The sequence below is a fragment of the Dipodomys merriami genome, unplaced genomic scaffold (genome assembly GCF_024711535.1).
Source record: "Dipodomys merriami isolate MVZ:Mamm:240054 unplaced genomic scaffold, mDipMer1.0.p SCAF_198, whole genome shotgun sequence".
NCBI classification, from domain to species: Eukaryota; Metazoa; Chordata; class Mammalia; order Rodentia; family Heteromyidae; genus Dipodomys; species Dipodomys merriami.
This window is the reverse complement of record NW_027203359.1, coordinates 12,315-39,076: the sequence shown is the minus strand read 5'-3', so window position 1 is coordinate 39,076 and position 26,762 is coordinate 12,315. Positions and strand designations below refer to the sequence as shown.

Here is a 26,762-nt window from a genome sequence, read left to right as displayed (position 1 = left end):
TTCTATTTGTACTAATGTTTTATAGGCTGGGATATGTAGAGGAGGGAAGGTCAGTTATTTGCTTCAAATCATTAAGGGGAAGATTCAGGTCTGGGTCAATCTGATTCCAAAGTTCACTTCTTTTAAGTCACATTGGGGAGGCACTAAAGGACTCTGTAAACAATAGTGTAAGGAGTATGCTTGTACTTGTGAACTTGATAAGTATCTTTAAAATATTTATTTCCATCTTTATGGAATTTCTGTGTACTTGCAAACTTGATATAATGTATATTTCACTGTTATATATTTTAGGCTATGCTTTTATAATTGCTTTTATTTTTCTTTTGAAAGAATATTTTAGATTACTGTTACTGGACCAAAAAGATGACCTCTATTATCAAATTAACTACCCTCTCAGGGGTCCAAGAAGAGTCGGCTCTTTGCTATCTTCTACAGGTTGATGAGTTTAGGTTTTTACTGGATTGTGGCTGGGATGAGCACTTTTCTATGGATATCATAGATTCCCTAAGGAAGTAAGTTACATTTCATATTCTATGAGCTTTTCAAAAAGATTAAATAAGCTTCTCTTTTCACCCTTTTGTAATACTACTTTGATGTTTTATACTATCACTGTCTTTGCACTAATTTAGTATATAGTGAATGAGCTCTACATATGCCAAAAAGCTAAATATTGACATTTTAACTTGTAAAGTTTTGATTGAACAAACTTTGTTGAAATTTAAGAAATCTTCAATAATTGTTATTTGGTTAATAGATCATAGGAATTTTGCTCCCTAAGTTAGAAGAATTTGTAAACAAATGAGACGGGACCTTTGTTCCAATGGAAACCTGCAGTTGTGTTGTGTGAGCTTACTTCCTGTGTCTACTATTCCTGTATTATGATGTGGTTTGTAGAGTTATACTGTATACACAAAAGGATCCTAATTTGCCAAAAAATAATTTCAATTATATTTGCTATTATATTAATTATTGAAGGAAAGAAGACTTAATTTTTAAAAAAGGATTAGAACTTGAAGCCAAACAGACAAAACAAAACACTTTTCTGTTATCAATAAGAACATATGCTTTCCTCATTAAGTGATATTTTACTATGTGTTTATGCTGTCAGTTACCATGCTAAAAAACCAAGGCTCAGTACATAATATGTGGCCATTTAAGTGTCTCCTCCTTAGCAATTTCTGAAATTCTAAGTTTAGTTCTTGAACAAAATGAATACTGTACAAAATACCTATTCATTCAAGATCAACATATGTGGAGTCTACTTTTTTTAAAAAATATCTCTAGATAAACAGATTTAGCTGGGTGCCAGTGTGGCTCCGCCTGTAATCCTAGCTACTCAGGAGGCTGAGATCTGAGGATCATAGTTCAAAGCCAGCCCAGGCAGGAAAGTCCGTGAGACACTTATTTCCAATAAACCACCAGAAACCAGAAGTGGCGCTGTGGCTCAAATGATAGAACACTTGCCTTGAACTGAAGAGCTGAGGGACAGTACCCAGGCCCAGAGTTCAAGCCCTATGACCAACAAAAAAAAAAAAAAAAGCAAAAAAGAAAACCAGATTTAGATGTGCCTATGCATAATATTGCTTTTTCTGTTTATGTGGTGCTGAGGAACCAAACCTAGGGCCTCATGCATGCAAGGCAAGCACTCTACCACTGGGCCATCTTCCCAGCCCCATAATATTGCTATCTGTGCAGAGCCAGGATAGTAATACTTACAATTTAGAAGTCTCATTACTTTAGTTTATTGTTTTGCTCTTCTGTCCCATCAATGTTCAATCCAGAATGGGTGAATTATTTTGACTGTTCTGCCTTTACTTTACAAACCAGAATCGAGTGAGTAGTCATCTTGGTTGTTTTCCTAGGCATGTTCACCAGATCGATGCAGTACTCCTGTCTCACCCTGATCCTCTCCATCTTGGTGCCCTCCCATATGCTGTGGGGAAGTTGGGTCTGAACTGTGCTATCTATGCAACCATTCCTGTTTATAAAATGGGACAGATGTTCATGTATGATCTTTATCAGGTAATTTAAAAACTTTAAAAAAACTCAGGCTCTCCATCAGTGATCATTTTTAACCTTTTCTTTATATATACTTTTAGTCTCGACATAATACAGAAGATTTTACACTCTTTACATTGGATGATGTGGATGCAGCCTTTGATAAAATACAGCAGCTAAAATTCTCTCAGATTGTCAATTTGAAAGGTAACAAATGTTTCAGTAGCAGATTGTTGGACTAATAGTGCTTCTACCCTCATATCAGTGAGGGGATCCAAGCCAGAGTTTCTTGCGTGCTAGGCAAGCACTTTCCTACTAAGAGAGTTCAACATTCTGAAAAATATGGAGCATTCCTAATCCAGTTACAAGCATGATAGCACAAGAATAAAATCAGCATTTTTTGCCTCAATGTGGAACTCTGAATTTCTATTTGAATTTTATAATCCATACTAAATGACAAGATGTGTTTCATATTTATTGCGGAAAAGCCTTATTTTAGTTTTTACTGTGCAGAATGATAAAAAGTGATGTATTTGAATCCTTCTTGGAGTGTATACCTTGATTCAGGAGACAGAGTAGCTCAGATGTCTTGATGTAGTAACTGAAGTAAATGAAGTCTCTGGCACCTAACCAAACTGACTAATTTATAGAAGTGGACATTAAAATATTTATCATTTAATGAAGATGTCATATAGTAAGTCTGTTTATTCACTACAGAGAGAAATATATTCCATTAAAGATTTTCTTCCAAATGAGCTGTGGTACCAGGGATTAGTGGCTCCTGCCTATAATCCTAGCTACTCAGGATGCTGAGATCTGAGAGCCACAGTTTGCAGAGCTCAGCCGGAAAGTCCACCGGATTGAGTCCATCAGATTCTTATCTCCAGTAAACTACTCAGAAAAAGCCAGAAGTGGCACTGTGACTCAAGTGGAAGAGCATTAGCCTTGAACAAAAAGAAGATTAAGGACAGAGCCCAGGCCCTGAGTTCAAGCCCCAGTGCCAGGCAAAAAAAACCCTAAACTGTGGTAAACTGATTATTGGTGGCACATGCTGGTAATCCTACCTACTCAAGAAGCTGAGATCTAAGAATCACAGTTCAAAGCCAGCCCCAGTAAGAACGTCCATGATACTAAAAAGCCAGAAGTGGAGCCATGGCTCAAGTACGAGAGGGATGGTCCTTGTGCACAAAAGCTCAGAGGCAGTACCCTGAGTGCCCTGAGCCCTAGAAGAACAGCGCGCGCGCGCGTGCGCGCGCACCCACCCACACACACACACACACACACACACACACACACACACACACACACACACACACACTGGTCCTTGTGCACAAAAGCTCAGGGGCAGTAGAACAGCACACACACACACACACACACACACACACACACACTGGTCCTTGTGCACAAAAGCTCAGGGGCAGTACCCTGAGTGCCCCCCCCACACACACACACTGGTCCTTGTGCACAAAAGCTCAGGGGCAGTACTCTGAGTGCCCTGAGCCACACACACACACACACACACACACACACACACACACACACACACACACACACACACACACACACACACACACACACACACACACACACACACACACACACACACACACACACACACACACACACACACACACACACACACACACACACACACACACACACACACACACACACACACACACACACACACACACACACACACACACACGTGTGCGCGCATGTGCTGTGGTATTAAAAATAGCTCAATAATGGTCTCTGTGGGGCTAGCCAGGAAGTAGAAGTTGGTGGTTTCCATAGTATCTCTCTAGTTTTGCGATGGAATGAAAATGGAGTCACCAGGCACCAGTGACTCAGGAAGCTGAGTTCTGAGGATCACAGTTCAAAGCCAGCCTGGGCAGGAAGGTTCATGAGACTTTTTCTTCAAATAACGACCAGAAAACCACAAGTGGCATTGTGGCTCAAAGTGGTAGAGCACTGTCTTTGAGCAAAAATTTCAGGAACAGTACCCAGGCCCTGAGTTCGAGCCCTGTGACCTACAAAAAAAGAAAATGGAGTTGTATTCTGTCAGTTTGGTGGTTAACAAAAATGGAAACATTTGATAACTTGTTTAACAATATAAATATTGAAACTTAGGGCTGGAATGAAGCTCATTGGTAGAGCACTTGCCTAGCATATAGGAAACCCTGGGTTTGGTCCTCAACACCACAAAATAAAATAATTAATACTAAACATTAGTTTACTACCTTTAAGGTCTAGTATGTGAATTTCTCTATAAGCACAAATATCTCTGTAAAAATACATTATATGAGAGTATTTTCCTTCAATGGAAATGGAGTTGCTGGAGACAGGAAAGTAAAATTTCCTTTTAAAAACAAATTAGTTTTGGGGGATGTTTTATTATTACATTCTCACATATTTATAGTTATTCCAATCAGTCTTCCCCCCTCTATCACTCTTGTGCCCCTCCTTCTTTTCTCAGAACAATTTTTATAGATTTCATTGTTCTATTTTCATAGTTGCAAACAAACTATTTCTGCTGTATTCAACTTCTTTCATCCTCGTTGTTAGCCCAATCCCCTGTGGCTAGTACCTACCCCCTGACAGAGAGACTTGCTTTTTTTGTATGCATTTTTACTTTTGAACTTTGTATCATTGGACAAGTTGAAAAATGCAATTTTTCTTTAGGGTTGTTGGAGAAATCTAATATTGTTAATCTCTTATTGGCATAGGTAAAGGCCATGGTTTGTCCATCACACCTTTGCCAGCTGGTCATATGATAGGTGGAACAATATGGAAAATAGTCAAAGATGGAGAAGAAGAAATTGTTTATGCAGTTGACTTCAACCACAAGAGGGAGATGTAGGTATATCAAGACAAAAGTTAAAGGAATACAACTGCTATTACTCTTTGGAGGGAAAATTCAAGAAAAATAATTCTTTTGGTTTTTGACTTTTTTTTTTTTTTTTGTCGATTGTGAGGCTTGAACTCAGCCTGGGCGCTGTCCCTCAGCCCTTCAGCTCAAGGCAAGCGCTCTACCACTTGAGCCACAGCACCACTTCCGGTTTTTCTGGTGGTTTATTGGAGATAAGAGTCTCATGGACTTTTCTGCCTGGATTGGTTTTGAATCTTGATCCTCAGATCTCAGTCTCCTGAGCAGCTAGGATTACAGGCATGAGCTGGCGCCAGGCTTGACTTTTTTTAAAACCAGGAGTCAACAGTAATTTAAAAACATCCAACAGTGAATGGCTTCACTATTTGTATTATAAAGAAAAATGTTTGGTATGGGACATAAAATGGATTTAAAATTTCTTATATAAACTACTGCATAAACTAGGTATTTCCCAGTTGCAAAAGAAGTGAATATTTTTGTACATCAAATTTCATTTAAATGCTCTTGATTTACTGCTTAACAGAAGTTTGTGGGTTTTATTTCTAAAATCAGTAATTATCATCTAACTTAATTATATTTAATGTCAGATTCCCTTTAAAAGGGACACAATAGTATATTTGTATATTTAGTATTCACAGGATAACTATAAATTTTTTGATGTTCATTTTAATTATTTTTGTTACATCTGTACGTTAAGGTCATAGCTGTTTTATATTAGATTTCAGTAGCCTCAAGATCTTTACATTTAAAATATTTGAGGAAGTGGCACTGTGGCTCAAGCGGTAGAGCACTCGCCTTGAGCTAAAGAGCGCAGGGACAGCGCCTAAGCCCAGAGTTCAAGCCCCGCACCGACCAAAATATAAAAAATATAAAATAAAATAAAATATTTGATACTAATGGTTTGAATAATTTAAGACTTTTTTTTTGTCAGTCATGGGGCTTGAACTCTGGGCTTGGGTGCTGTCCTTGCGCTCTTCAGCTCAAGGCGGGCACTCTACCACTTGAGCCATAGTGCCACTTCTGGTTTTCTAGTGGTTTATTGGAGATAAGAGTCTCACAGACTTTCCTGCCTGGGCTGGCTTTGAACCACGATCCTCAGATCTCAGCCTCCTGAAGTAGCTAGGATTATAGGCATGAGCCACCGGCGCCTGGCTCTAATTTAGACTTTTATAATCATATATTAACCTGAAAAGGATGGCCAGTTGGATACATGGTGAATGATTTCAACTATTTTGGAAAAAAATAGATTTGTGTTTTTGCAGTATAACAAAGTTTAGATGGATTAGAATTAAATAGAAGGGGAAGCCTGATCTTTGATTGGGAAGAAACATTGTCAACATAAAGATAACAGACCAAGTTTCAAAAGAAAAATCAGATAATATTGATTTCATATAGCTTGAAACTATCTGAAATAATAAACTCAATTATTTAAAAAAAAAGCTAGGGAAAATATTTGCAGTAAATTAGCCAAACATTTACATGTATATAAGATCAGGAATTATTCAGTTGATCAAAAATATAGTACTTGCACCAGATGCTGGTGGTTCACTCCTATAATCCTAACTACTCAGGAGGCTGAGAGCTGACAATTGTGGTTCAAAGTTAGCCTGGGCAGGAAAGTCCATGAGACTCTTTCCTCCAATAAGTTACTCAGAAAAAGCTGAAAGTGGTGCTCTTGCACCAGTGATCGAGTGTTAGCCTTGAAGAAGCTCAGGAACAGTGCCTAAATCCTGAATTCAAGCCCCAGGACCTGTGTGTGTATATGTAGATATGTGTGTGTGTGTGCATATATGTATATATTGTATAAAATATATACATATACACATAATATGTATATACATATCTTGAAAAATAGACAAGAATTAAAATATAAGATATATTAAAAGTATTTTTAAATGATGGTAGCCTTCTGTGAAGTATTTGATAAGTTGGTCATTCCTTCTGGTTGAATTTTTCTGGAAAAAAGTTAAAACTTTCTAGAAAGCCATTTGTCAATACTTGTGTGTTCTAGTAAATGCATCAATCAAAGGAAGTAATGCATAAATACAGTATAGACACAATAGAAAATTTCTACCACTGTGGCAAGAGAAGGCAGGCACTGCTAATCATAGCACTCAGGAAGGTAAAGTAGAATTGTGAGTTCAAGGCCAATCTAGGCTAGGTAGCAAGACTTATCTTAAAAAATTTTTTTAAATAGCTGGGTGCCAGTGGCTCACACCTGTAATCCTAGCTACTCAGGAGGCTGAGATATGAGGATCATGGTTCAAAGCCAGCCCAGGCAGAAAAGCCCATGTGAGACTCTTATCTCCAATTAACCACCAGAAAACTTGAAGTGGCTCTGTGACCCAAGTGGGGGAGCGCTCGCCTTGAGCTGAAGAGCTTAGGGACAGCTCCCAGGCCCACAGTTCAAGCCTCAGGACCGGGGGGGAAAAATGTCATTTACCTTGGAGTGATGGTCTGTCTTCTGGAAGACATTCTCTTTATCCTTTTTTGGAATTTTTAAATCAGTGAGTGTTTATACTTTTATAGTTAGTATAAGAGAACCTTAAAAAGGCAGTTGCTTGGTTTTTAATTAAGAAGCTATTGCTTATTTGAAGTAACATAATACTTTTCATCTTTTAAACTTTATAGCCACTTAAATGGATGTTCCTTGGAAATGCTAAGCAGACCCTCTCTACTTATCACAGATTCATTTAATGCTACATATGTGCAGCCTAGAAGAAAACAGAGAGATGAGCAACTTCTGAGTATGTATTATATTATGTATTATATAAGTTCCTCTTAAGTAGCTGTCCAGGTATATGGTAGTGTAGATTACTACTTATTCTGCTTAACTGGTCATAAGTGACTGCCTCACTCTATGATTTCCAAAGAAACTATTACATAAGTATATTAGCATTTTAGGTAGAAATGCTTTTGTGGAGTACATGTAAAGACAGCTGTCCCCTGCCATTCAGCACATAACCCTCCCAAGTATGTGCCTCATGGGTACATGCCTGTATAATGACTTCATGTATATATTAGAAAAGCACACTATAAGAGGAAAGCAAACAAAAGAGATGAAAGTTCATGTGGTTTGCTGAGTTTGTGCTGCACATTTTTTACACTCTAATCCAGTCATCTCAGCTTTAAAGAGGTTTGTCTGGACCTTCCGTGCTTGCTTCTGCTGTGACTCAGGCTGCTGTACTTCAGGCTCTTTTTAGAAGCCATATGGGATTTCAGCAGGAAAAATTGTTTTTCACTTCTGAAATGTGTTTACCTAAGTCTGTCTGCTTAAAAAGTCTGCACTTTCTTACTGGGTTTTACAGATTTGATAACTTTAAGAAGCTCTTGAGTTCTTGGGTTTTATTATTTATTTACTTATTTTTGTCAGTCATGGGGCTTGAACTCAGGGCCTCAGCATAGTCCCTGAGTTCTTTTACTCAAGGCTACCACTCTAACACTTTGAACTACACCTCCACTTATGGTTTTCTGGTGGTTAACTGGAGATAACAGTCTTGTAGATTTTTCCTGACAGGCTGGTTTTGAACCTCGATCCTCAGGTCTCAGCCTCCTGAGTAGCTAGGATTACAGTTGTGAACCACCAGCACACAGCTTTTGGGTTTTATTTTGGGGGCTTGAACTCTTGGGTCTTCTTCTTTGGCTTTTTGTTAACATTGGGCACGCTACCATTTGAGCCACACCTCCATTTCCAGCTTTTTGCTGATTAATTAGAGATAAAAGTCTTTTGGATTTGATTGACTGGGGTGGCTCTGTCATCTTCAGACCTCAGTCTCCTGAGCAGCTTGTACTATAGCCACTGGCACCCATCTGGCTTTTGCTTTTGTTTATTTAATTGTTTTTTTGCTAGAGTTTGCTTTTACCAAATATTTCTAAGCTGACAGAAAAAAATATTTATAAAGATGATTTTGTTGGAAGAGAATATGATCTATATTTTATTCTATAGGCATGCATACAAAATATATTTTATATGTATATAGTTGTGCTTATAGGTTTCTATAAGTTTGGGGATTAATCATAACAAAATTTGTTGGTATGTCCAGGTGAGTCCATTATGGCCTGTTTGTACTTATTAAATTATCTTTGTCATACAAATATTTCTTTGATGTATATTTGTTGGGAAAAGAATTGGAAACTATTGATATACAATTTTTTTTTTTTTTTTTTTTTTTTTGTCGGTCGTGGGGCTTGAACTCTGGGCCTGGGCGCTGTCCCTCAGCTCTTCAGCTCAAGGCGAGCGCTCTACCACTTGAGCTACAGCGCCACTTCCTTGATATACAATTTTTTAATGGAGAAAAAAGGAGAGATAGTCACATTGTGTTTTACTTTTGTGAAAATATAGTTAACAGAGTCAAAAGTGCTTATGGTGAGCTAAGTGAAATTCTTTTAGTTTTGTACCTGGTTTAGTAATTGCTTACTTATAAATTATAGTCTTAGCCGGGCGCTGGTGGCTCACGCCTGTAATCCTAGCTACTCAGGAGGCTGAGATCTGAGGATCGTGGTTCAAAGCCAGCCCGGGCAGGAGAGACCGTGAGACTCCTATCTCCAATAAACCACCAGAAAACCGGAAGTGGCGCTGTAGCTCAAGTGGTAGAGTGCTCGCCTTGAGCTGAAGAGCTGAGGGACAGCGCCCAGGCCCAGAGTTCAAGCCCCACGACCAACAAAAAAAAAAAAAAAAAAAAAAAAAAATTATAGTCTTCATTATAGGATAGTCTTGTTTTGTTTGTTTGTTTGGGGGGGGGGGTCTGGTCGTAGGGCCTGAACTCTGGGCCTGGGCGCTGTCCCTCAGCTCTTCAGCTCAAGGCTAGCGCTCTACCACTTGAGGCACAGCACCACTTCCAGCTTTTTTCTTTTTGCTTATGTGGTGCTGAGGAATCGAACCCAGGGCCTCAGGCATGCAAGGCAAGCACTCTACCACTGAGCCACTTCCCAGCCCCTATAGGACAGTCTTTATTGTAAAAAATAAAAAGTTGCAGGGGGGAGGATGGGATGGGGCAGGGGGAGGATGGGATGGGAAGGGGAAGAAAAAATAAATAAATAAAATAAAAAGTTATCTTTAATTATGTAGCAAAGTATTATTACCATGTTCTGTAGGGACTTGACTTTGTTGTTTTCTAGCAAATGTCCTGGAGACACTTCGAGGTGATGGGAATGTATTAATAGCAGTGGACACTGCAGGCAGAGTTTTGGAACTTGCTCAGCTTCTTGATCAGATTTGGAGAACTAAAGATGCAGGATTGGGTGTTTATTCATTGGCACTCCTAAATAACGTCAGTTATAATGTGGTGGAGTTTTCCAAGTCCCAGGTTTGTTTTCATGTTGTAATTCATCATAAAGAAGTTTGTTACAGAGATTGGGCTTTGGGATTTTTTTTTTCTGGTGAAGTTGTTAATAATAGTAGCTAAACAACAATTGGCTGCCTGTGTGTTTTATGTGTATTTCATTTAATCCATCTGCATCCTATAAAGTAGTTTCTATTTGTATCCCCATTTTGCAAATTGAGCAGGTTGTTTTTGTGTGTGTGAGAGAGAGACAGAGAGACAAAGAGACTGGATCGAGCATAGGACGACATATGCCCTGCTAGACAAGCACTGTACCACTAATTTATATCTCCGTCCCTTTTAAAATTTTATTTTAAAGCTGGGTGGGTCATACCTACAACCCAAGCTTCTTGGGAGGCCAAGAATGGTGTTATCATGGTTTAAAGCCAGCCTGCGCAGAAAAGTTTGCAATATTCCATCTTAACTTAGAAGCTGGACATGGTGGTACTGTCTATCATCTGTTACTAAAATAAGTGGAATGTAGTTCAAATGTATGTCTGGGCAGGAAATGAGACCCTATCTCAAAAATAACAGTGTAAAAAAGGCTGGAGGCGTGGTTTAGTAGTAATGCCTGTACCTAGCAAAGCCCGAATTTAAACCTCAACCAAAAAAAAATTTTTTTTGAGACATGGTATAGCTAAGTTGTCCAGGTTGCCATCCTCCTGCCTCAAACGCTCGAGTCTCTGGGATTATAGTTTCATACCACCTTATCTGGCTTATATTGCTTTTCTAACTCTTGGTTGATCTATAAAATAAAGACTAAAATAGAACCAATCTCATATAAATATTCATTACTCTTTCACTAAGCTCTCTCCCTTGGAAAGAGCTGTATGCTAAGCTATTCATTTAGAACATTACCTTGCCTTCTCACAAAGACTTAAGGTGATTTATAAATATAACAGTGTAAAGTTGGATTTTTAGGGATGAAAACTGGAGTAGGAGGGGCTAATGGTTATTAAAAAAAGCAGGAAAGAAGCTGCTTGTCAAAATAGTACAAATTTAAGCAACTAATGGGGAAAAGGAACCTAAAACAAGAGAGGATGTGAATTTCTTAACTATTGTAGAGTACATTGTAGTTAGAATATTTTCTAATTATGTTTATCTTTTCTCCCTGTATTAGGTAGAATGGATGAGTGATAAGTTGATGAGATGTTTTGAAGACAAAAGAAATAACCCATTTCAGTTTCGCCATCTCTCTTTGTGCCATGGTCTTTCTGACTTGGCTCGAGTACCGAGTCCCAAAGTTGTACTTGCCAGCCAGCCTGACCTGGAATGCGGATTTTCAAGGGATCTCTTTATTCAATGGTGTCAGGATCCTAAAAACTCAATCATTCTAACTTATAGGACAACTCCTGGGACTTTAGCACGATTCCTAATAGATAATCCTTCTGAAAAAGTTACAGAAATAGAGGTAAGCACCTGCATGCAAACTTGTTAACTATTTTGAGGGGTACACTGTGCATGATAGATAAAAATTAGTGACAAAAAATAAAACTTAAAGTTGTTTCAGGACTTCAACAATACCAGTAGAGATCCTATAATAGCACAAACTTGAGAGCGCCTAAACTGGAAGGCATCTTACAGCTCATTCTCAGTCTCATCCATAACAGTCAACTTTCTCTCAAACTTATCAGAGAAGTAGAAGCAGTTAGGACAGAATTCCTTGATCTTACCATCAGCCATACACTAACCTACTCTATAACTGCTATGTTAATTCCCAAAACACAGTTGAATAACCAATATGCTAAAAGATGGTTTTGCTTAACTGAGCCCAAAAACTAGTTTCATTGACTCTAATTTATAGCAGCTGAGAAGTAGATGGGATGGTTAATAGCTAGAAAAATTGTATGGTCTTAGATGACTGCATTTCATTCTGCTTAAGAGTAGCATAGTATTAGTAACTAAATTCTGATCAAGGATTCCAAGCAAGCTTAAAAGTAGAATACTGTCTTGGTTTATTTAGCAACTTAGAAATTAATACCAAGCTAAAAGAACTCAGAAGTATTTGAAGCAGTTTCTCTAGGTATGAAGTATAAATTTGAAAATTGTAATTACTAGAAATTCAATTAATACCAGTATGCCATTTGAGGAATTAAAACAACATTGAAAATTTGGAAAAAAATAGAAGATGATTTTTAGAAGCATCCTAATCAGAAGCAGCAGAAATACAATGTATCAGGCTTTTAATTTTTAAAGAATACTACTCAGGATTCTTTCCCTGCTCACTGTCCTATGAATATGTTTTCTGTAGTCATTCCTTTTCATTGTCTGGCATGTTTTGTTGTTGTTTTTTTTTTCCTACTCAATCATATCCCAAACAATGTTTACTCTTCTGAAGCTGCCTTTCTCTGTTTTCTTTCTGGGAATTGCAGCACTTTCCACATATGTACTCCAGACAGAAATCTAGGAATGTTCCCTGAAGCCTAATATATACTCAAAGTTAGTGCATGTTCTAATTTTCTCACATGGAATATACCTGTAAAACTTGTACTGAGATCAAGAAGTAGAATATGACCAGTGCTCCCATGTCCCCTTTGCCAACCCTGCTTCTCCCCTCCAGAGAACCATGTTCTGCACAGTTTAGTAAGGCACAGATAAGTATAACTTACTTTTTAATTCCTTGCTTTCCTCTAAACATTACACCAATGTCTCAGTGCTAGTCCTGTTATTTCCAAAATCTGTCTATTTTTCTCTATCACTAATACCATTACCAAAAGTGAATAAATTGAATTTTTAAAACTATTTTGCGTTTTTCTAAATCATTAGTAAAGTGAAATCTCTTTTCATATGTATTTTACCTGTTCTTATTTTGTAAATTACCTTTATATATTTTGTCTATTTAGATACATTACTTTCTTTTTCATTTGGAAACACTGCTTGGAAAAAAGTAGCTTCTGGTAGTAGCATTGCTGCCCATGTTTTCCTCAACTTACTTTGATTTTATGAGATTTGAAATGCTCAAGATCTTACTTTTTTATGGTGTTGTATTCATCTTTTCTGTTGTGAATTTTATGGCCTTGGGATTTATGTGGCCTCCTCTACTCCAAATTATAAAAATACTGTTCTGTATTTTCTTTTCTTGATTGTTGCATTTTAACCAGTTTGATTTAAATCTTTCCTAGATAAGTGACAGTATCTATTTTAATAGACTAGGATCTAAAACTGCATCCAATAGGAACTTCATTAATTTCTGCAGAAAGCTTAATTTAAAGATAGGGGACAGTTTCTTATACACCCGCTGTCTTCACCCTAATATTGGTATTTCCTTTTGTCGGCTCACTTTTGTAGTTGAGGAAACGTGTGAAGCTTGAAGGGAAAGAGCTTGAGGAATACTTGGAAAAAGAAAAACTAAAGAAAGAAGCTGCCAAAAAACTGGAGCAATCAAAAGAGTAAGTTAAGTTTATGTATGTAATATGAAAAGAATGTATTCCTAGTACTAGCATTCAGTTGAAAATACTTAGATGGGCATTGGGCACAGGCCTGTAATTCCAGCACTTCAGAGGCTAAGGCAGGACAATTATGAATTCAAGGCCACACTATGTTACATAGTCAATTTTGGCTGTCCTGAGCTACAAAATGAGACCTTACCTCAAAACAGAAACAAAAATGAAAATACCCAAATTTCCTTATTTCCTTTGGACTGCATTACTTTTGTTTTATCTTTCAAATGGTGAAAACACTAATCCTTTCATATTAACCTAAATATGTATTAGCTAGCAGTTAATGTTAAGTTTCCTAAAATATTGATTCAGTCATATTCAGTACTGCTTTATAACTTAATATTGGTTTAATTGTACTGACTACTAATTCACAGTAATAATTCTGTGATCTATTCTCAAATCCTCCTAGGGCAGACATAGATTCCAGTGATGAGAGTGATGTGGAGGAAGATATTGACCAGCCATCAGCTCATAAGACAAAGCATGATCTGATGATGAAAGGGGAAGGTAGTCGGAAAGGAAGTTTCTTCAAACAGGCAAAGAAGTCCTATCCTATGTTTCCTGCCCCAGAAGAAAGAATTAAATGGGATGAGTATGGAGAGATTATCAAGTATGTGAGCAAAACAAATTTATCTTTCTAACAGACTGGAGGTATTAACTGTTAGTTCAGCCTAGTGAATTTGATCTTTCTGGCCACCATATATTTTTTGTTAGCTTCTGACTACCTTGATTTGAAAGGGTTAGAAAGATTGGTAAGTATAGAAATGTTGAAGAACATCTAGAAGATTGTTGTTAAGGGAAAATATTTCCTAACTTGGTTGTGTGAAAAGCTTAAAAAGATGATTTGAGATTAGCTACTTGGGAAGTAGAAATCAGAATTGTGGTTCAAAACTATCCTGGACAAAAAGTTCATAAGACATCATCTCAACCAGTATCTGGGCACAGTAATGAGTTCTTGTTATCCAAGGCACATAAAATGCTGAGATCAAGAGGATTGTGCTTCTAAACCAGCCTAAGCAAAATATTTTTGAGACCCCTACCCCCTCATCTCAATAGCAAAAAGTCGGTTATGATAGTACGTGTCAGTCATCCCAACTTCAGTAGGGTGCACAAGTTGGAGGATCATGTCTAGGCCTGGGCACAAAGCAAGACCTTATCTGAAAAATAACCAGAGCAAACAGGGCTGGGGGGATGGCTCAAGCAGCAGAGCTGCAGCAGCAACCTAGGTGTTTGGGAAGAGTGGGAGTGGGCTTGGGACAATTACAGGAAAGTGATGAGAGACTGTTATGAATATGTTTATGTTTTACTTTAGCACTCATATTGTAAGTAAAGATAGATGATACTCATACATCAAAATAAAGATAAAAGCTTACAAGGGAGTTAATTTGTATTTTACAGAATTGTCTGCTTTCTTTGGGCAGAAAGGAAAGAACTGGGGCACTTAAGTACACGAGGAGAGCTCTAAGATATTGAGATATTGAGCTCTAAGGTATTGAGATTTGGTGAAAGAAACCACAGAAATTTATAAGAATTTTTATTTTTTTATTTTTGTTGGTCATGGGGCTTGAACTCTGGACCTGGGCACTGTCTCTAAGCTATTTGTGCGCAAGGCTAGTGCTTTACTACTTTGAACCATAGCTCTACTATTGGTTTATTTTTTTATATTTTTATTTTTTGGGGTCCGGTCGAGGGGCTTGAATTCTGGGCCTGGGCACTGTTCCTCAGCTCTTCAGCTCAAGGCTAGCACTCTACCACTTGAACCACAGCGCCACTTCCGGCTTTTTTCTTTTTGCTTATGTGGTGCTGAGGAATCGAACCCAGGGCCTCATGCACGCAAGGCAAGCGCTCTACCACTGAGCCACCTTCCCAGCCCTCTACTATTGGTTTTTGAGTGATTAATTGAAGATATGAATCTAACAAGGACTTTCCTGCCCAGGCTGGCTTCAAACCATGATCCTCAGCTCTCAGCTTCCTGAGATTATAGGAATGAGCCACCAACACCTCACTGAGAAATTTTAAAAAGAATGCAGGGCTAGATTGTAGGAGTACTTGCTATAGCCATTGGGATCTTGCAGTGGCCTGTCTAGGGGATTTTCACTAGTCTATACCATGTGAGCTAAGAGCACACTTTAGTGGTTATGAAAATCATAATATATGAATATAGTCATCTGACACTTGATACTATGAAATTCCATTGGTTTGGGGTCAAACATATGTTTAAGTCTTGAAATGTTTCCCTCCATCCTGGTGCTTGAGTTCAGGCTCTGTCCCTGATCTTCTCTGTGCTCAAGGCTAGCGCTCTACCACTTGAGACACTGCACCACTTCTAGTTTTTTCTGAATAGCTTATTGGAGATAAGAGTCTCACTGACTTTCCTTCTCAGGCTGGCTTTGAATCTCGAGCTTCATATCTCAGCTTCCTGAGTAGCTAGGATTACAGATATGAGCACTGATGCCCGGCTTAAGTCTTGAAATATTTAAGGGGTCTAAAATCATGCTGCCTCCTAGTTAGTTGTACATATTATATAACATTAGCTTGCTTTTTACTACTTCTAATTAGAGATTTCTTATTTAGACCAGAGGATTTCTTAGTGCCAGAACTTCAAGCTACTGAAGAAGAAAAAAGCAAATTAGAATCTGGTTTGACAAATGGAGATGAACCTATGGATCAAGATTTATCTGATGTTCCTACCAAGTGTATTTCTACAACAGAATCTATAGAAATCAAGTAAGTGCTTTTGTTGCATTTAGAAAATTACAAAATTTCTAGCACTTGAGTTAGATAATTTACATTGGTTCAAATGTGAAGTTTCTGATTATTTTCTAGTTATACTTATGCTTTAAATTTTTAATTTCTTTTTCCTTGAAATGGCTAGCAAAGTAGGATGGTGTTTTTTTCTTCATTGATGACATTTAATGTCAAAGTAATTTTGTTAGTAGTGGGAAGATGAGGAAGTTGACCCATTAAATTATATGCTTACATAAAGAAATATTATTTCTGGCCATAGTAACTCTAGTGGGAAATAAAAGAGAACATTGTTAAGTCACAAGTTTAATTTTTCTGATTGACTGCTTGTTTCAAAAAATATACTCCTTAAACATCTCTAATGATCTCATTTGTATAAAATATGGTATGCCTGGAAGTAGCTGAACTTTTTTTCTACCTGGTGCTGGCGGCTCAGGTCTGTAATCCAAGATATTCAAGAATAGCTGAGAAGCTATTCTTAGTTGAGATCTGTAATAGCTGAGATCCAGAGGAACTTGGTTTGAGGTCAGTCCAAGCAGAAAAGTCTATAAGACTATGCAAAATAACAGGCAAAAAGCAGCGCTGGAACACTGGGCACTGGTAGCTTATAAACCCATCTACTCAGAAGGCTGAGTTTGAAAGTGGTGGTTCAAAGACAGATTTTAAGATCTTTATCTCCAAATATCCAGTAACAAGCCAGAAGTAGAAATATGGCTCAAGTGGTAGAGTGCCACCCCTGAGTGAAAAAGCCAAGTTAAGGCCTGGAGCTTAAGCTCCAGTATAGACACAACAGCAATAAAAGCAGTGCTAGTGGTGTGGCTCAAGTGGTAGAACACCAGCCCAGCAAGCATGAGGTCCTGAGTTCAAACCCCAGTACCACCAAAACCCTTTTTTACTTAGCATAGTTAATAATACAGTAAATGGTTGTTTGAAAATTTTATTTTCTGAATCGTCTAGAGCTAAGATATAAATAATACGTATTAATAAATATAACATATTTCTCAAATCTTCATTTTACGTTGTTTACATCTCCTTCCTGAGAATAAAAGTTGCTTTTTAAAAGCCTACTTTGAGAATTGTCAGAAAACTAAGCTCAAAACATGTCTAATTACAGGGCCAGGGTTACTTACATAGACTATGAAGGGCGCTCTGATGGGGATTCCATTAAAAAAATCATTAATCAGATGAAACCAAGGCAGTTGATCATTGTCCATGGCCCACCAGAAGCCAGTCAAGATCTGGCAGAGTGCTGCCGTGCCTTTGGAGGGAAAGATATTAAAGTGTACATGCCAAAGCTACATGAGACTGTTGATGCCACCAGTGAAACTCATATCTACCAAGTAAGTAAGCTACTACCAGGTGAGCTGCTGAGCTGCATGGAAATTAACCCTTTTGTTGCAGATTAAGACAGGTACATGGCTGGGTGCTAGTGGCTCATGCCTGTAATCCTAACTACTCAGGAGGTTGAGATCTGAGGATTGCATTCAAAGCCAGACCAGGCAAGAAAGTTTGTGAGACTCTCATCTCCAATTATCCACCAGGAAACTAAAGTAGAACTATGGCTCAAATTGGTAGAGCTCTAACCTTTAACACAAAAGCTCAAGGATAACACCCAGACCCTAAATTTAAACTCTACAACCAGCAACAACAAAAAGGCAGGTCTATTAGGAATACAAAGTAAGAGAGACAGACATGGTACCCTGCTCTAGCAGGTCCATAGTCCACAGGGTTTGAGTGAGCACATAGAATTTTCTCCATGTATGTATCTGACAGAAGTAGTGTAGGGATACTAGGAAAGTACCAGAGCCCTGACCTAAATCTGGAGGATGTGGAGGAGGGGGTCTGTGGGTCTGAGTGTGTATATCCCCTGTGGCTTGAACTCAGGGCCTAGCCACTGTCCCTGAGCTTTTGTGCTCAAGGCTAGTGCTCTACCACTTTGAGCCTTAGCACCATTTCTGGCTTTTTGATGGTTATTGGAGTTCCTACCTGAGCTAGCTTTGAACCATAATCTTCAAATCTCAGTCTCCTGAATAGCTGGATTTACAGATGGGAGCCAACCAATGTCTGGCTTCCAAATGTGGATGCTCAGAGAAAGGTTCTTGGCGTAAGAGCTGATGTATATTTAAATAGGTCTTTTTTTTTTTAATATAATAACCAAGTATGAAGAGAGGGGCAAGGGGACTTTCAGGTTGAGCAAATAATACTTGCAAAAATATAGAAGTAAAGCGAATACAGGTTCAACAATTATCACAGCTATCAAGGTTCTTCTAACTGAAACAAATGGAGACAGATCTAGAAAATAGAAATGAGCACATGGGAGAGAATGAAGACATCTTTGGTTATGGGTGATAGTGACAGCTTTAGGTAACTATGATGTCTGTATCTGGAAGAAATAGCTTACAACAGCTTATTAGGCAGAAAAATAATTCTGGGAAGGGCAAGTGGAAGCAGCATTCTAAGGACATGGAGATGGGAGATTGCATAATTCACACAGCAGCTTGTGTGTGAACCAATAGCTAGTTCAACCAGTACCAGTGATTGCCACGATGGCTACACATGAGGCCCAGTAATGTGTGCATCTTACTGGTTATGTCAGGAGTCCTTTAGGAAGGCCCTGGTGTTAAAATGAACAAAAGCAACTGTGTGTGGTTCTACTGTGCAGGCTAGGTTAGGAATTTGTACATTGGAACAGACAAGTGCTCTCAGGATCTTACAAGTAATTTGGTCATACAGATCATAATGAATATCAGCTTTTCAGATTTTAATCACATTACCAGGGTTAGAAAATGACAATAAGAAGTTTGCTTTGTTTATTTATTTTTGCCAGACCTGGGACTTGAACTCAGGGCCTGTCCCTGAGCTGCTTTTGCTCAAGGCTAGCATTCTCTCACTTGAGCCACAGCACCACTTCTGGCATTTTCTCTTTATATGGTAACTAGGAATCAAACCCAGGGCTTCATGCATGCTAGGCAAGCACTTTACCACTAAGCCACATTCGTAGCCCAAGAAGCTATATTTAATTTGCTCATTTGTACTATGAATTTTCTTCCTCTTCCTTCCGTTTGCATATCCAGGTGAGATTAAAAGACTCACTTGTCAGCTCCCTTCAGTTTTGTAAGGCCAAAGATGCAGAATTAGCATGGATTGATGGTGTCTTAGACATGAGGGTTTCCAAAGTGGACACGGGCGTTATTTTGGAAGAAGGAGAGCTCAAGGATGATGGAGAGGACTCAGAAATGCAAGTAGATGCGCCTTCAGATTCCAGTGTTCTAGCACAGCAGAAAGCCATGAAAAGCCTGTTTGGAGATGACGAGAAAGAAACTGGGGAGGAGAGTGAGGTCATCCCTACTCTGGAACCCTTGCCACCTCACGAGGTAAGAAAGCCTGAGCTTTCTTTTTTTTTGGGGGGTCAGGTCATGGGGCCTGAACTCTGGGCCTGGGCGCTGTCCCTCAGCTCTTCAGCTCAAGGCTAGCGCTCTACCACTTGAGCCACCGCGCCACTTCCGGCTTTTTTCTTTTTTGCTTATGTGGTACTGAGGAATCAAACCCAGGGCCTCATGCATGCAAGGCAAGCGCTCTACCACTGAGCCACCTTCCCAGCCCCTATAGCTCATTCTTAATTTGTCATTTTCCCGCTTTCCTCTTGTGTTTTGAATCACCTAAAATAGGTTTTATGTAGGCTAATTTTGGAGTTCTTAGAAAAAATTATTCAAGATATGTTTTTATGTATGTGTTAACTCTTTTTTTTTTTTTTTTGGTTGGTCATGAGGCTAGAACTCTGGGCCTGGTGTTGTCTCTCAATTCTTCAGCTCAAGGCTAGTGCTCTCCCACTTGAGCTATAGAGCCACTTCCAGTTTTCTGGTGGTTTATTGGAGATAAGAGTTTCACGGTCTTTCCTGCCCAGGCTGGCTTTGAACCATGATCCTCAGATCTTAGCCTCCAGAGTATCTAGGATTACAGGTGCGAGCCACCAGTGCTGGGCTGTGTTAACTTTTTATGGCTATGGATGATAACTTAAAGGAACCCTTTAACAAATATTCTTTTAAAGACATACTGTTTTTTTGTGATGTCATTTGTTTTTTGTTTGTTTTTTTAGTATGGATTTTTAAATACCAAGTTTGATTGTTGAGGAGCACCTGCCTGCTTTAAATCAGGAGATTTATAGTGTTTTAAGAATGTCATATGTTTTGTACCGTATTAGAGCTTGAACTCAGGGCCTTGCACACTTGTCTGGCTTTTTTGCCCAAGGCTGATGCTCTACCACCTGAGCTATGTCTCCAGTCTGGATTTCTGCTCATTAACTGGAGATAAGAGTTTCATGGCCTTTTTGTCTTTGAACTGGGATTCTCAGATCTCAGCCTCCTGATTAGCTATGATTGCAGATTTTAAATCACTTTTGGGTTTGCTACAGCTAGAAATCTTTCATTAAGTATAGGTATAACTCTAGCCTAGTATGTACATGTTCTCAGGAGAGATCTGGCTCATTAGAAAGGATTTTAGATAATGAAACTTAACCAAGGAATTAAACGATTGCTACAATGAAGACCATAAAACCTTGAGAAAAGGGGCTGGGCACTAATGTCTCATGCTTGGAATCCTAGCTACTTGGGAGGTTGAGATCTGAGGATTGTAGTTTGAAGCCAGCCCAAGTAGAAAAGTCCATGAGACTTATCTCTAATTAATTAAAAAAAAAAAAAAAAGTAGAGCTATAGCTCAAGTGGTAGAGTAGTAATCTTGAGCACAAAAGCTCAGGGACAGTGCCTAGACCTTGAGTTCAAGCTGTAGGACTAGCAACAAGAAACAATAACCTAAAACAACAACAACAGCAAAAAAGTTTAAGGGAGAATAGAAAGAAGACAGCAGAAGATAGAAAAGCCTCCCCTGCTCAATAGGGGGCTGGGGAGTGAGAAAAGAGAAAGCAATCGCGTTATTCTGATAAAGATATCATGGATATACATATGAGCTACCATGGTTCTGAAAGCTTGAGACAGTTAATGCAGTTTTACAAAATAATGACAGAAAAGTAGAGGAGTCCATTGGGGAGTCCTCTTGTGAAGAAAAATGTGGGTGTGGAGGGTGAGTGAGGATGAATATGGTTGAAATAGTTTATTAACATATATGAAAATATATGTATGTATGGAAATGTCACAATGAAACCCACTCTTGTACAACTAATGTATGCTAAAAATAATTATTAAAAAAGATTTAGGTGATAAGACTTAGAATAGTATTAAAACTTAGTCTTAGGTGCTTGTCAAGTGAGATCGTTAGCCCTGCTGTAATGTAGACTAGAGAGGCAGCCTCTGCATTGGATTCCCTTGTACAACTCTTGAAGCTGAGGGAAGGAATTACCGTCTTTTTTCTTCTCTCCGCTAAAGTGAGAGCCCTTTAGGCAGTTTGAAAGCTGCAGCATTAGGCAAGAACCACTTGCTTTTCTGACTCTGTACCCGTGCCATCCATGGCTTTCACTCAGAGGGAGGGAATGGAGATGAATTAGGGAAGAATTATCCTCTGAACTAAGCAGAAGAGCACGATCTGGAAAGTGAGTTTTGGTTTAGTTCTGCCTCTTGGCACTCCAGTTGACCCTCTGGCAAGTGGGTGAGCAAAAAGCCTAACATTACCACACATCTCTGTTATTAGGAGGCATGACTAATAACGTTCTGAAACATCACAAAATGTGAGGGAAATGTTAATGGATGAAGTAAAATCCAGGATAACAAACTTGGAATGTGATTTTACAGTCTCCACTTGAGGGAATAACCAAAATGTCCTGGAGAACATTCAGTGCTTCACCTTTTTTTTTTGAGTCGGTTGTAGGACTTGAACTTAGGCCCGGGTGCTGTCTCTGAGCTTTTTCACTGAAAGCTAGCGCTCTACCACTTTGAGCCAACGTGCCACTTCCAGTTTTCTGGTGTTAATTGGAGATGAATCTCATGGACTTTTCCTGTCCAAGCTGGTTTCAAACGGGGATTCTCAGATCTCAGCCTCTTGAGTAGCTAGGATTATAGGCATGAGCCACTGGCACCTGGCCAGTATTCACTTTTTTCAGTCCAACTTTGTGTATGATGTTTTATTTGAAGTTATTCTTTCCCCTTTGACCTTATCCAAGGTTCCTGGACATCAATCTGTTTTTATGAATGAACCAAGACTATCAGACTTCAAGCAAGTTCTTTTGCGGGAGGGGATTCAAGCTGAATTTGTTGGAGGTGTTCTTGTGTGCAACAATCAAGTAGCAGTCCGTAGAGTAAGTTTTGTTTTTAGTACGCTCTGAATTGAGCATGTTTCTGATATTTTCTCATTTTGGATTCTGTAATTCTTGATGGGCATTCTCACAAAGTACTTTATATTCATATGATGACTTTTAAGGCTTATTAAGGTGAATGTCAAAATATTACATATATATATATATATATATATATATATATATATAGTTTTAGGGAAAACTTATTACTTGAATTCTAACATTTATGTATCCATATGATTTACTGCCTGAATATTATGTCTGTAGTATGTGAATCAGGATAACCCTTTCCTTACCAATCATAAGGTAGCCTAATATATTTTGGTTATTATGTCTGCTTGTTAATGAATAGAAAATGTGCTAAAGAACTTTTTAATTTGGTTTCTAGACGGAAACTGGACGCATCGGATTAGAAGGCTGCCTTTGTCAAGACTTTTATAGGATAAGAGACCTTTTATATGAACAGTATGCCATTGTGTAAAGGACATGATGTCAAGAAGTATCTGCTTGACCTTTCTAAGAAAAAAGGATTCCTATCTCATTCTATGCTTTTGCTGTTTTGTTTTGTAACATACAAAAAAATCTGCCTGAAAGACTGAACATGTATTAGATCTTGAAAAAATGTCAGTGGAGGACATGGTATGTAGCTCAGTGGGACAGTGCTTGTCTAGCATGTACATAGTCTGGATTTCATCCCCAGCACTGCAGAAAACAGAAAAATGTGAATAGAGACCATGTTGTCCCTACTTTATGCACACAATACCTTTTAACTTTCAGAGTGATGGAGGTCCTAATAGGGCACAGCCAAGGGTTAAAGATAATGGGTTCTAAATGTATAGACCCTTTACCCGAAGAAGGCTTTTACTTGAATACAGCAGTGCACCTTAGCAAACCAGTTTCTGGCCTTAGAGAAACATGTCTGCGTGTATCCTTGCAAACTGTTTCTTAATATTTTCTGAAATGAAAAGGGAGAATTATTTAGAAAAGACGTGCTACAAGAAAATAAGGAAATAAGACAAACCAAATTGGTAGGACAGTTTTTTGAAGCTTGGGTATTTAAAGACAAAAACATATCATACATGCTATGACTCCTCTTGTGAATCCTGATATGTGATTGTTTTCACATGGAGTGGTAAACTCCTTGCCTGCATTTCCCAGTGACTTACTCTAGTGTGAGATACACACATTTTGTTAGGAATAAATTTTTATTTCTCCCATTTCTTATTTTGATAAGCTTTTTTGTTTTTTGTCAGTTGTGGGGCTTGAACTTGGGGCTCTGTCCCTGAGCTCTTTTTGCTCAAGCTAGCACTCTTCCACTTTGAGCCACAGCGACATTTCTACTTTTCTGGTGGTTCATTGGAGATAAGAGTCTCATGGACTTCCCTGCCTGTGCTGGCTTTGAACTGCAATCCTCAGATCTCAGCCTTCTGAGTATCTAGACTTACAGGCATGAGCTACTGGTGCCTGGCTTTGAAGCGCTTTTGTTGTACAGTTTGAATTAGAACATCATCTTTTGAATACGTGTCATTCAGAAGAAAGCCTTGATGTGTTGCCATCTTTAAGGTGGGTACACACTTTAGTCACACCCTATCAACTAGGTGACTGTATTTGAAATTGTTCAGTTTTGTATTTTTTAAGAAAGGATACTGAACTCAAGTTTTTATAATTAGAAACTATAAATATTAGGCTCGGTCTCTTCTAAGTTTCATGGTTGTATTTTGTACACATTACTACAAAAATTGTACTGAAATTGGATAAGGTTATCCTTTGCTGCCCCAGGAATACAAACTGAAGATAAGCCACTTTCATTGAACTAACTTAATGAAATCTATGTTGTCTTACTGTAATGTGTTGTTGATTTTCTAGAAAATAATCATGGAAGGTCTTGATTCTTCCTTCTTATGAATGGTAGAACTCTTCACTCTTAGCCTTGATAGGAGCATCAATCTTCTTATTTAACTGTGGTGAAACTATGTATATTTTAACCTTGAGATGTGACTTTAATATGTTATTGTTTCAAATGCTTTCACAACTTCCATTGTGGATTACAATGCTTATGCAAAGTTCACAGCCTTCTGATACTAAAACCAGATAAGCAAAACAGTGTTTCAGAAGATAAATATAAAGGGTATATTTTCTTCTTAGCACTGCAAAACTGTTTCTCTTTTCCTCTCCTTACTCTGTAGAGTGGCCTTATAATTCTATTTATAGTCCAGGAGGAAGGAAAGGCTGCAAGTGTTCCATGCATCAAAACATCTGGCTGTACCTGTTACATTATAATGCTACAGTGTTTAAAAAGCTATTTCTTGCCTAGCCTTTTTACTATTCTATGAACAAGAATTAAATTTTAGAGCACTACTTGAGCATGGCTGTGCTGAAAAAAAAAGTCATCAAGAAAGCAATACTTTCCTGTTTCTAGATGACAATGTTACTAAAATGCCTAAAAAGCTTTTTTGTAGCCTCAGGTGCTTTAGAAAAATAGAAATTGAAAACAATAGTGAGATTAAATTATGAGCTCAGAGAAACATTGAGATGTTTAAAAGCAAGAATAAATACAAGATAGATTTTCAGGTTAGAAATAGAAATAATTTTGCTGAAAAGACGGTACATGCTGTTAATCCCGGCACAGATCCTAAGGCAGGAAGATGGCAAGTTAGAGGCCAGCCAGCCTGGGCTACATTGTGAGACTTTGTCTTAAAAAAGAAAAAGGAAGGACTCCTGTGTTGTTGCAGTGGGATTCCCGGTGCAGTTATCATCACAGTTATTTTCCTGGTTTCATGGCCCTGTAGGTGACCTAAAATGGAAATGAGGAAATGAGCTTTCTAAAGGGGGCCATTCACTGTTTGTTTTTTTCAAATTGATGTACAATTTACATATCATAAAATATTCATTATCTTAAAGTATGCAAATTATTGGTTTGGGGACATTCTTATTTGTGCAGCAGTGACTACTATGTAATTCCATAACTTTTTCATCATTCCAAAAGGAAACCTCATATACATTAGCAGGTACTTCCCATTTTTCCTAATTCCTAACCCCTGTCAATCATTAAATCTTTCTGTGTCTACAGATTTGTCTCTTCTGAACATTTCATAAAAATAAGAGTCATACCACATGTGCCCTTTTGTGTCTGACTTCTTTCACATAGCATGTGTTCAGGGTTTAGCAGCATGTTTTGGTATCATGTTTTAGTAAACATCCTTTTAGCATGTTTTCCATACAGTAGCCATGTATTAGTATCTTTTTTGAGACATAATCTTGTTTTATAGCCTGTCTCAGCCTTCTGAGTGCTGAGCTGATAGATGTGCACCATGACACTTTATGTCCATGTCCTTTTTGTAGTTGACTTACATTCCATTACACCACTATACCATCTTTTGTTTATTCCTTCATTAGTTGATGGACATTGATTGTTCTCCATTTTGGGGGGTGGGAGGTGCTATTAATGAAGAAAGCTCCTTTGACGTTAGTGTGCAAGATTTTTTGGGGGGGAGGGGGTCCAGTCGTGGGGCCTGAACTCTGGGCCTGGGCGCTCTCCCTCAGCTCTTCAGCTTAAGGCTAGCGCTCTACCACTTGAGCCACAGCACCACTTCCGGATTTTTTTTTTTTTTTTTTGCTTATGTGGTGCTGAGGAATCGAACCCAGGGCCTCATGCATGCAAGGCCAAGCGCTCTACCACTGAGCCACCTTTCCAGCCCCTGTACAAGATGTTTTGTATGAACATGTACTTTCGTTTTTCCCAATTATATCTTAATAGAATTGCTGGATCATTTGGTGGCTCTGCTTACCGATTTGGGGACTGCCAGCTGTTTTCCAAAGTGGCTGTACCATTTCACATTGCCACCAGTACATGAGTGAAATGTGCATGATCTCTGCATCTTTGCCCATACTTGCTATTCTCCATCTGGTCTATGTGAAGAGCAAGCTCCTTAAGGTTTTGATTTGTGTTTCCCTAATGAATCATCACAAGCATTTCATGTGCTTTTAGCTTTTTGGAGTCATGTCTGTTCAAATCTTTTGCCTATTTTTAAAATTAGTTTCTCTTTTCACTGTTATGTTAACAAGTTTTAAAGAAATACATCCTAGAGCCAGGCACTAGTGTCTCATACTTGTAATCCTAGTTATTC

The 26,762-nt window shown here is 38.4% G+C and overlaps 1 protein-coding gene across 4 annotated transcripts in view; it reads left to right on the top strand.

The window, feature by feature from the left end:
• Positions 1 to 25,750, top strand: part of LOC138831478 (cleavage and polyadenylation specificity factor subunit 2) — a 33,397-nt gene extending 7,647 nt beyond the window's left edge. For all 4 annotated transcript variants that reach the window (XM_070028530.1, XM_070028526.1, XM_070028528.1 and 1 more), the window contains 14 exons: positions 331 to 512; positions 1,863 to 2,022; positions 2,100 to 2,205; positions 4,728 to 4,857; positions 7,520 to 7,635; positions 10,007 to 10,194; positions 11,330 to 11,620; positions 13,498 to 13,598; positions 14,059 to 14,259; positions 16,224 to 16,376; positions 17,509 to 17,734; positions 19,469 to 19,768; positions 22,504 to 22,638; positions 23,024 to 25,750. In XM_070028530.1, coding sequence (XP_069884631.1) covers positions 364 to 512; positions 1,863 to 2,022; positions 2,100 to 2,205; positions 4,728 to 4,857; positions 7,520 to 7,635; positions 10,007 to 10,194; positions 11,330 to 11,620; positions 13,498 to 13,598; positions 14,059 to 14,259; positions 16,224 to 16,376; positions 17,509 to 17,734; positions 19,469 to 19,768; positions 22,504 to 22,638; positions 23,024 to 23,116 — 2,349 coding nt within the window. In that variant the 5' untranslated portion in view covers positions 331 to 363 and the 3' untranslated portion in view covers positions 23,117 to 25,750. The remainder of the gene's footprint in view (positions 1 to 330; positions 513 to 1,862; positions 2,023 to 2,099; positions 2,206 to 4,727; positions 4,858 to 7,519; positions 7,636 to 10,006; positions 10,195 to 11,329; positions 11,621 to 13,497; positions 13,599 to 14,058; positions 14,260 to 16,223; positions 16,377 to 17,508; positions 17,735 to 19,468; positions 19,769 to 22,503; positions 22,639 to 23,023) is intronic.
• The last annotated feature ends 1,012 nt before the right edge of the window (positions 25,751 to 26,762 follow it).